Raw genomic sequence first — 11,367 nt, 5'->3', positions numbered from 1 at the left:
TAACAACAACACTATAAAAGTTTTCCCTAAGTCATATTTATACTAATATGACTTTTCGACTATTTACAAATATAGCCACGATGGACTCTCAGAAAAACATATTTACAAATATGTCTCTTCATCCGGTGAGCACTCCTCACCAGGTTTGCACCATCCGGCTCTCTGTAGCCGGGTACTCCTCATCCGGTTCTCACCGAGTCTATACCATCCGGCTCTCCGTAACCGAGTACTCCTCATCTGGTTCTCACCGGGTCTGCACTTTTCTTCTCAGCACTTTTCTTCTCCCTTCCCATCCGGAGGGACCTGTCTCCCAACATATAGGATACGCAGTCAGAGTGGTGAGCCGGTTTATGAGCAATCCCGGCAAGGAGCACTGGAACGCGGTCAAATGGATACTCCGGTATTTGAAGGGCACTTCAAATATGTGTCTCCGATTCGGCTCCGGAAAACCTCAACTTGACGGTTTCACCGATTCGGACATGTTGGCTAATGTGGATACCAGCCGGTCTACATCCGGGTATGTAATGACATATGCAGGGGGAGCTGTTTCGTGGCAGTAAAGGCTACAAAAGACGGTTGCGTTGTCAACCACAGAGGCGGGCGGAGTACATGGCGGTTGTGGAAGCCGGCAAGGAAATATTATGGACGAAGGACTTCATCAGAGAGCTCGGTATCTAGCAAGATGAATACCGGCTCTATTGCGACAGTCAAAGTGCCATCCACCTTGCTAAGAATGCGGCCTACCATTCCCGGACGAAGCATATCCAGCGAAGGTATCACTGGATCCGGGAAAGAGTAGATGACCAGGAGTACACGCTAACGAAGATCCACACGGCCGACAACAGGTCAAATATGCTGACCAAAGTGCTGATACCCGACAAGCTGGATGCATGCCGGAAGAGGATCGGACTAGTAAGACACCCCATGCCGGAGTGAAGGGGGAGTTTGTTGGGAGATAAGTCCCTCCGGATGGGAAGGGAGAAGAACAGTGATGATGAGCAAACTCAGCTGAGGCCGAAACCAGATGAGGAGTACCCGGCTTCGGAGAGCCGGATGGTGCAGACCCGGTGAGAACCGAATGAGGAGTACCCGGCTACGAAGAGCCGGATGGTGCAGACCCGGTGAGAACCGGATGAGGAGTACCCGGCTACAAAGAGCCGGATGGTGCAGACCCGGTGAGAACCGGATGAGGAGTACCCAGCTATGGAGAGCCGGATGGTGAAGACCCGGTGAGGAGTGCTCACCGGATGAAGAGACATATTCGTAAATATGTTTCTGAGAGTCCATCGAGGCTATATTTGTAAATAGCCGAAAAGTCATATTAGTATAAATATGACTTAGGGCAAACTTTTATATAGAATAGTTGTTGTCATTCTTGTTGGTGCAAGAGATCAGAGCACGTAACTGTGTATAGAGAGAGAGAGAGAGAGAGAGAGAGAGAGAGAGAGGAAGAGGTTGTTGCCTCTGTTGTAACCGCCGCCTGTGGCGAAGATAGAAAGCTCGAGGTTGTTGCCTCGGCGTGTTGTACACTGTAACATAGTGATAGTTTGCAGCCTGTGGGCTGTCGTGGTTTTTCCCTAGTTTGGGTTTTCCACGTAAACATCCTGTGTACTCTTCTCTTCACTATGTCATGCATTCATTCCCATTTTTTGTGTATGATTCTAAGCTCAGTTGTGGCCGAGCGTTGTGCATAGGGGACGGATAGTTCTCGACATTTTGAGGTTCGCAATCATGCAATGTGTTAACTATTCTCTTTTGTTTCAACCTCACTTTGATTATCACATGGAGCAAATTTTGGCGAACTTTCAGAAGTGGATAATAAAGCAATAAGAGCATGAGATGCAGGTTTATGAAACATTAAGATAATTCATCTTATGTATGCGTTAACTAATGCCCAACGGCAACAATGTCTTCTTCAATGATTCCCACAAGTTCTATCTAGGTGTATTGTATTATTGATATATGACCCATTAGATGAGGAGATTTTGGATATTCATAATCAATATTTGCAAGCCACTATTTCTTGGTGGCAATGTTAAAGTTATCATTATGCTATGTGACACCTCAAGGATGGGCTAATAGAAATAAGTGTCAATCTCATTTGTTTCTTCATGCACTACATCTTGCTTATACTCGATCTAATGTAGTACATGGGAAGTAAGGGGATGAATTTATAGTGGATCCTATTGCAATAATTTCAATATGTGTTCACTTTAGGGAGTTGATTGACCCACAATTGTTTATGAAAATGAGGTGATTAAAGCCACGTTGAATTTTATGATGTGGTCGGACGTATGCATGACCTCTTTAGTCATGAATTGGATACAAATTTTACAAAGGATGATATAGGCATAGTTTTAAGGCATCTTCCTAATGGTAAGAGCATTGGTTGGGATGGCTTGACAAATGAAGTTTTTAAGCGTTATTCCAACATTTTAAATGGGTTCCTAGCTTTAATGTTTCAACTTTGTTGGGATTCTGGTTGTGCGCCTCAAGCATGGAAGGTTGGTCACATTAAATTAGTTATTTATGTGACATCACTCGAGTCATTTCATTAATGACAACCTATTGCTTTGATGGGGGTTTGTGTAAGATATTTACAAATTGGGACTTGGCAAATAGTTCAACAATATTTGTAATAGTTGATACACCCCACCCAATACGATTTCATTAAAGGTAAGAATAGATTGCATAATATGTTAGATTTCAAATGGCCATGAATTAGAATTGACACACTCATCAAGAATTATTATGGTACAATTAGATTTGGAGAGATGGTATGATCATGTTAATACATAAAACGAGCTTTGGACCACGTATGTCTCGCCTCATATTTTTATTAGGACAAGATGTGGTGTCCTAAGTAATGCTTACTAGGGAATTACACAGATATTGCCCTCACGGGATCCATCATCAAGGCTCTTTTTTTTTGCACTTGGGGTATCCATTGGGAATGGATGTCACAAATGGTCAATTGATTGAATTAACGTCTAACGAGTGAAGGGATAAGTTAATGTATTGGAAGTCACAAACTTTGCTATTTCACATATGCTTAAAGGTTGTACAATATATTACTTGCCATTGTTGCTAAAGGCAAATAAAGCTTTGTATTCCATTTTGCAACCTCTTTGATATTTGTGGTGGAGAAAGAGGAATAAGATGGGAATCACATGGGTTGCGTGGAACCATCTCGCAACGAGAAGCGATCATGGCATGAAGCGCTCACATTATTTGTATGGAAACCATAATTTAATAGAAGGCATTGTAATTCTTTGCAAAAATATCTACTTGTGTCTTCTTGGCTATTATATTGGCCTGGACAAGAGATATTATACTCTCACTTTAATCAATTGTTTCATTTGGGAGTCAAAGAGGTGGGAGATATATTTGATGCTCAATCTCAAAGAATTTTAGAGTTTGTTGAAGTGTGACTGTTACGGGCATGACCATATAATATCCCGTGGTGAGAATTTACCGTAGTATTCTATACACGTGGATAAGTGTGAGGGTTAAACGAGAGTGTAAAGAAGGGGCCGTTGAAATAGTTCTTCGCTATCAACGCACTTCGAAGAAGGACCACAACAAACCCAACGAAGCGCCCGGGACTAAGCAGTCGCAATTCGTTGGGAAATGCAAGACACCCAACGAATTCATGGATTGCGATTGTAAGCGACAACATCCTTTTTGCGTATTCTGCAAAAAGAAGGGTCATACAAAAGAGCAATGTCGAAAACTCCAACGGAAAGTGCACGACAGCAAAGCTAAAGCTGCAGACCATAAAGGTTAGATTCCTAATGTCCTTCAGGTCTATACACATCATTTAAGTAATTGTCAATGTTCTTTCCCTCACTATGTATTAGGTCCCAATGATTTACTACGTGCAAACGGGTATATCAATGGATCACCCGTACAATTTTTGTTTGATTCGGGAAGCTCACACAACTTTGTGAATGATCGTTTGGTTCAGATATGGGGAATCCAACCCACCATAAGTGATCACACCTATACGGTGCACTTGGCTGATGGAAGAGTACAATACATCAACGGGGCGATTCATTCATTAGGAATTTCTATTGACACTTATATAGAGGAAGTAGACTTCCATGTGATGAATCTTTGTACCACTGATGTAATACTGGGTTATCCTTGGTTCTATAATAAAAACTCTTCTTTATCTATTGATTGGGTTCATCATTCAATTACATTTGTACTGAACGATTGTACTCATTTTATTCAATGTGTAAAAAAACAATCACTCTCGATTGTTTCCTCTCCATCAATGTCCGAGTTGTCTTGTTCTACTCTATTTTATTGTGTACTTGATCCGGACATTCACGTTTATAATATCGACAATGTCTCGGTTCAATTACCATATTTTGAACAACAACAACTTGATGGAATCTTAAATGATTTTCGTGATGTTTTTCCGAGTGAACTACCAGATGGGTTACCTCCTAAACGTAATATAGACCATCATATAGATATTGTACCTGACGTTGCACTAATAAGTATACCTCCTTATCTCTTAAGTCGATCCCTTCGCTCGGGGGTGGTCGGGTGGATCGACACCCTTCTTTCTCTATCTCCTTTCTATCTAGATCTATATTCTATCCTTATCTAATGCTTACATTAGTTCATGTCTCTAATAGTGACGATTATTAAGCATCTTGCCCAATCATGAGTTTATTTATGAACGAAGACAAAATATAAGTTTGATGCAAGGCCCTTTACCTCTACAAATAGAAGAGCAGCCATGGGTTGATTGTCTTCTACAAGGTCAAATGCCGCTTTTACAAGTGACTACTAAAATCTCTTGTATCATGGCTTCGTTTAGTCTCTTCAATGGCTATCATTTAAGGCTGAACAAGAATGGAAAACACACAACTCTGATTACGGATGGTGGTAATTCTTGAAACGCAATTTGGGCACTTTAAATTGCGACTTGTTGTATAGGTCTTCATTTGGAGAGTTTTAATTTGGGGTTTTGCCTTATCTGGTTGTGTTTACACCAAAATAGAGAGATTTCATGACACAAAATGCCCAAATAGACAGAGATCGGTTTAAATGGTTTCCACAAACCACAAAAGAAGGAGAAGAAGAAGAAAGAAGAAGAAGAAGCAGAAGAAGAAGAAGGAAAAGGAGAAGGAGAACAGAGAGAATGAAGGAAAACAGAGTAGGCCTCCTTCCCCTCTCTCTCTCCCTCTCCCTCTCCCTCTTGGTTGCTGCAGGTCTTGCTGCCTCTGTTTTTGCGACCTATGGATGTTTCTCCCTCGCGTCCCTAGCCACAAGAAGAAGAGGAAAAAGCAGAGCAGTAGCGAAACGGAGAACGAAGAAGAACAGAGGCGGCGTCTTAGAAGCCATCGGAAACACTCCTCTGATAAGAATCGATAGCTTGTCCCTCGCAACTGGATGTGAGGTAGAAAAAAAGACTAAACGGGAAACTGCAGAATGGGTTTTCTTTTCCTTTTTTCGATTTTTTTTTTTTTTTTTTTCTTTTGTGGCAGTTGGTTGACATTTCGTTTGGTAATTCGAAAGCTTTGTGCTTCTTCCGTCATATTTTCTTTTTTGTTACGCAAAAGTTTAGTGGCACTGCATTTTTAGCATTTCGCTCCAAGGCTGGTAGCTCAAAAGCTTTGTGACATTTTTCTTTAGTAAATTAATAGGCTAGCGTCAATTACAACTAGTAATTCAAAAGCTTTGTGACCATTTCCATATGTAATTCAAAATATTTCTGGCTCTTTGTTGGCGTTTTTGGTAACAATTCAAAATTCCTCTTTGCCACATTTGATGAGATTTGGAAAGATAACTTGGATTTTCAGATTCTGGGAAAAGCAGAGTTTCTTAGTCCTGGCGGGAGCATCAAAGACAGAGTAGCTGTCCGGATAATTGAAGAGGTAGGAGATATATTTTTGTGGTACTGATTGATAGATTTATAGATGGATAGATAGATAGATAGGATTTGAAGCAGAAGAGAAGACTAGGTGGATGGAGTCTTTGTATGTATGAATATATGGATGGATAGATAGATGGATGCATGCATGGGGATAGGTAGATAGATGGAAGAAAAGTAATGGGTGTATAGAGGTCAAGTATGTAGTATTGAGTTATTGCTGATCACTACTATGGAAGAAATGACGAGATGGAGACCGTGTGATGTATCTGTAGATTAAGATGTTGATAGATAAATAGATAGGTAGGAGAAGAAATTGTAGGTGAAGGTCCAGAGTGAGAAATGTGTTCAAAATTTATTTATAGGCAATGGAATCTGGGAAGCTTCGTGTTGGAGGTATCATAACAGAGGGAAGTGCAGGAAGTACTGCAATCAGTATTGCAACAGTTGCTGCGGCATATGGCTGTCAGTGTCATGTAGTTATTCCAGATGATGCAGCCATTGAGAAGGTTCCCCCTTTCTTAGTATCCTCAATAATTTTTTGTTTCTGCTGCACATATATTGTAATGTTTATGTGGGTGTTGTGGTTTATTGAATATCAAATAGTTTATAGGTGGAGAATAATGCTTGCAATAGGTGTTAATCAGCATAAATGTTGAGCGCCAAGGGTCAGATTATGCTTTTATAATTCAGTCTTGAAAATGCAGTGATATTTATTGTTTGCGAGTTAATATTTACCTCTTTATATCATAATGAAGAGATAATCAAGTTGAAGCTAGGGTGTTTTTTGCTAAAACCTCAGAATAAAATTTTTGGAGTCAGACTTATCAATATGTAGATGTGAGCCTACTATTTGAACCCTAATGTAATTGGTTAAGAGTCCTGAGGTTCAAGTTGATGCAATATTAAAGCTCAAATTTGAAAAACAAGGGAAACATGGATATCCTTGTGAAAGTGGAAATTTTATAGTTTGATGAAATAATACATATCACAAAGAAAAAAGTTCAAACGGCTGTACTTTTCTCATGAAGAAATACATAATTTTCACTTCTTGGAGCATTTAACTCTTGCTACAAAATAATATTTTATTACAAGTATTGAGAGCCTAACATTGCATCTCTATTCCTCAGGCACAGATTCTGGAAGCTCTTGGTGCCATTGTAGAGAGAGTTAGACCAGTCTCTATTTCTCACAAGGATCATTTTGTAAATATTGCAAGAAGAAAAGCAGCATCTGCAGAAGCTTCTTATAAAAAGGCCATGCCTCTAAATAGTGGAAACGAGTTAAAGTATGAATTTTCTTCATTTAATTTGGAGCTCAATTCAGATAAGCCTGTACATAATTATTTGAAGGAAAACCCTGAATCTTCACTACATGAACAAGATACATGCAAAGGGGGCTTTTTTGCCGACCAATTTGAGAATCTAGCAAATTTTAGAGCTCATTATTACGGGACTGGACCAGAGATTTGGGCACAAACAGGTGGCAAACTTGATGCATTTGTTGCCGCAGCTGGTACCGGGGGTACAATAGCTGGTGTGTCTCGATTTTTAAAGGTTAATTTTGTTGATGTATTTCTCTTTGGTTTCCCATCTTGCAAAAAGTTGAAAACCATCATTTAATTTGGAAATTTTCATCGAAATTTGAAAGTTTCCTTCTAGAAAATCTTGGAAATTCCAGGTTATTCCATATTAAGGCTACAATTCAAAGGTAATTTTCAAATATGGCGATTTCAAAATAAGGAAAAAATACCAAAATATGTCTTAACTGGAAAATTGTCTGTAAGGAAAACTTTGTCAAATTTGGAATGTTTTTCATCTAGAAATTCTTGAAGTTCCAGGTTTTCCGCGATAAGGTTACAATTGACAGGAGATTTTTAAATTTTGCAAGTGCAAATTTATAGTAAGGGAAAAATACTAAACGATTCCCAACATTTGGGATGTTTGTGCTAATAGGCCTAGCTATTCCAAAAATACTTCATTTGTAGGGTAGTAAACTGTTGAAGACTGAGGGATACCCTGTGCTCTGAAAGTTCTGACAAATTTGTTGTGTTAAGACAGGAGAAAGATAAAGACATAAAGTGTTTCTTAATAGACCCTCCTGGTTCAGCCTTGTTTAATCGTGTTACACGGGGAGTTATGTATGCGCGTGAAGAAGCTGAAGGGAAGAGATTGAAAAACCCCTTTGATACAGTCACGGAGGGCATTGGAATAAATCGACTGACTGAGAATTTCAAGCTTGCTCAATTAGATGGAGCTTTTCAAGGGACTGACCGGGAAGCTGTGGAAATGTCAAGGTCCTCTCAGAATCTTACATCTGCTACCTTTAATTTTGAGCTCTATTATATTTTGATGTAGTGGCGTCTATCTGTTTCATGAAAATTCACAAGTCGGAATTGTTTTTGTAACTGCTGAATTGCAACCTATTGCTTTAAGGTCCCCAAGTTTAAATAGTTTCTGTTCGGGCTGAATGTAAGGATAAAAAAGTGAAGCTAGCAAGTAAATCTATTGTTTAGTACAGATAAAAAGGTGGAGTAAATGTTTTCTAGTAAGTAATTCTATAGATTAGTAAATTGAAAAAGGCTGAATCCATAGTTTCTTTTCTTCTCCAAATTAATTTATTTTCTAAGAATAGATGAATGGGGTAGGTGCATGTTTTTTCTATAAATAGGGGAATTGTTTTTCTAAACTTTGTTGAATGTGCTTTACTACTAAGACCAAAATGGGCCAAAATGGTCAATAAGACCAAACAAGTGATTACATCTTAAGTGTTGTGTCATCTTTGATTTGCTGTAATGACTTCTCTGGATACAATATATTCTACAAATACTTTGTGCAACACTAACACCGTACAGTGTAAAAAGGATGTCTAACACAGGGCATAATTGTTTTACTGTTCAGGTATCTGATGAAGAACGAGGGACTATTTCTTGGGAGCTCATCTGCAATGAATTGCGTGGGTGCATATCATGTTGCTCAGATGTTAGGACCTGGACACACCATTGTAACAATTCTTTGTGATAGTGGATTGCGGCATCTTAGCAAGTTCTACAACACTGAATATCTTGCAAAACTAAACCTTGTGCCGAGTGCAAAAGGTTTAGAATTTCTTGACAAAAAATGAGATGCAAGTATCTCCGTTCATTTTTGTCTGCTTTACAGTAAGAGCCATTGAATGATTAAGGGCAACTTAGATATTGTTTTGCCTTTCTTGTAATGGGGGGTTGATTGGCTCTTGAAGCAACCCTTTTGTCTTACAAGGTGATGACCTGAGCTACCAGATCAAGACAACAATGTCAACATGGATACTCAAACATAAAAAAAGGAAAGAAATTCCTACTTTCAACTGACCAAAAAAAGTCCAAGGAAACCACATGCCAAAACCAAAGTTTCATCTTTTCAATTATTGTAATGATTTCATTGTCATAGCGAGAGGGGAAAAAAGAAAAAGATGGTTCAATGTTTAAGAGTGTTTCTTTCTATTCATTTATGAACTTCATTTTGAAAAATTGTTTTTCTTCTTTTAAATATGGTCATCTGATAATATAAATGGTATCATGTCATTATGCAACACAGATTTCGATCAGCTTATATATAGAGATAGATCTCTTTTTATCTATTGCTTATGTTTCTCAAATATGCAAACATTGTACAAGTTGAAAATATCATAACTTTTGTCATTCAGAAAATGACCCGTCTTTTGTGTTATAGTTGTTATATTTCAACACTGACATATGAACACTCTATGCAACCTTCTTCGACATTTTTTAATACATATATATTAGGTTACATTGAGTTATACCTAAGACAAATCAAACCTCAATATGCACTAACCAATAATGTGGACCGTGATGCTAGTTGACCACACCAGAGTGCATATTTTGCCATTAGAAACTATGTGTCTTTATGAATGAATGAATCAGCCATATTTGCATGATAGACACAAAAGGCATATTTCTGTAAGCAAAATAACATCACTTTTCTTAGAGGCATTTTAAAACATGAGGGAAAAAATAACAAAACACCTCCCAATAAGTTTGCACTTTTCATGCCTTATGTAAAGCAAAGGAAAATAGAGCTATATTTGTGTGGAACTGGTATTACCAAATACGCTCCTCTTACACAATTCAGAGTGAGGTTGAGTTCTACATTTTGTCAAGGGTATTCGATACATGAGCTTTTCTTTGTACAAAACATCCTCGTTTTTTATATTATTTTTTTAAAAACATGTCAGAGCTTGTTGGGTTCTATCTTCTCTTTTTTTGTTTCGTCTTTGAGATTTAAATATTGGATGTATACCCTATGGAATATCCACTTGCATGTTTTTGGGTCTAGAAATATAATACTACTCTTGATGTCTTGATGCTTGTTAGACATGATTGTACATTGACATGCAGAGCCCGTCTATTTTGTCCGCATTGCCATTGCGACAAAGCCATTGTTACGCTTTCAACAAGTTGATTGTGAAAAATGAAATTCCCACCCTTTACAGAGAAAAGTTAGTGTATATTAATGTGTTGTTGTTCACAATGAATTATATGATCTCGAATTAAAAAGATTCGATGTTATTTATGGCAATGTCTAAACTCAAATTGAAAACGTTAATTGTAATTATACTTACAACAAATGCAATTTTAAAAACATCGCCTTTTGTGTTTATGGTCTCAACTCTCAAATCTACAACGAATAATGCAACTACAATTAAGGGCCATTGTGTCAAGCTTCCACTCACGATCCTATAGTTGTAAAACCTAAGATTTATTGCTACACCATATTGTGTTTTTCCCCTATACTTTTGCAATCTCATTGAGATACTTTATAAAGTTTTTCCCAACCACAACTCACATATTTCAAATACAATATACTTTATAAAGCCCTTTTCCTTGATTAGTTGTAATTAAGAAGGACTTCAAGCACGAGGCGTTTAAAGCTCCAAGCAACATTGAGGGTGCATTATTGTAATTTGTAAGTAATGAGAGGCTTCTTTTACTATATTATCTTAGAGAAGCATGATCTTGATCTTTTGGAAGGTAAACACCTAACCATTGTGATCACAAAATGACTTGAGAGTCCCTGTATATTGTTGTGCACCATCCAACATGAGAAGAGAACTTCATCATCCACATAAAGTTAGGAATCGACAACAACTCAACTTAAGCCTGAACCGAACCGTAACCCTTTTTTAAACGGTTTGGTGGTTCGGTTCGATTCATTTTGGGCTTGAGCTTCCTTAACCGGTTTGAGCTCGTTTTGGGATGGCTCAAGTTGAACTGAACTGATTTGGGCCAAACTGGTTTCCAAACTGGTCAAACCTTATCAGCTTGGCTAAACCAAATCCTAAACTGGTTTGGTTCAAGTTTGGAAACTCCCAAACCGGTTAAGGCTTAACTAGTTTGGTTTGGACAAGGACAATCCGATTAACCCAAATTTGAACCGTTGTCGATTCTTACATGTAGTACTATATCCTCAAAACTGTGT

General features: G+C 38.2%; 1 protein-coding gene across 1 annotated transcript; it reads left to right on the top strand.

The window, feature by feature from the left end:
- Positions 1-5,109: 5,109 nt before the first annotated feature.
- Positions 5,110-9,417, top strand: LOC147858825 (Pyridoxal-5'-phosphate-dependent enzyme family protein). The gene is made up of 6 exons (XM_087326135.1): positions 5,110-5,416; positions 5,820-5,894; positions 6,256-6,399; positions 7,021-7,446; positions 7,951-8,186; positions 8,791-9,417. Exons 1-6 carry the CDS (start codon positions 5,159-5,161, stop codon positions 9,011-9,013), a joined length of 1,362 nt encoding a protein of 453 aa, XP_087182261.1. The 5' UTR covers positions 5,110-5,158; the 3' UTR covers positions 9,014-9,417.
- Positions 9,418-11,367: the final 1,950 nt, after the last annotated feature.

This window comes from Azolla caroliniana, unplaced genomic scaffold, assembly GCF_043228905.1.
Source record: "Azolla caroliniana isolate FFs.n. ecotype wild unplaced genomic scaffold, voAzoCaro1.0.p SCAF_10, whole genome shotgun sequence".
Lineage (NCBI taxonomy): Eukaryota > Viridiplantae > Streptophyta > Polypodiopsida > Salviniales > Salviniaceae > Azolla > Azolla caroliniana.
This window is presented reverse-complemented; position numbering and strand designations above follow the sequence as displayed.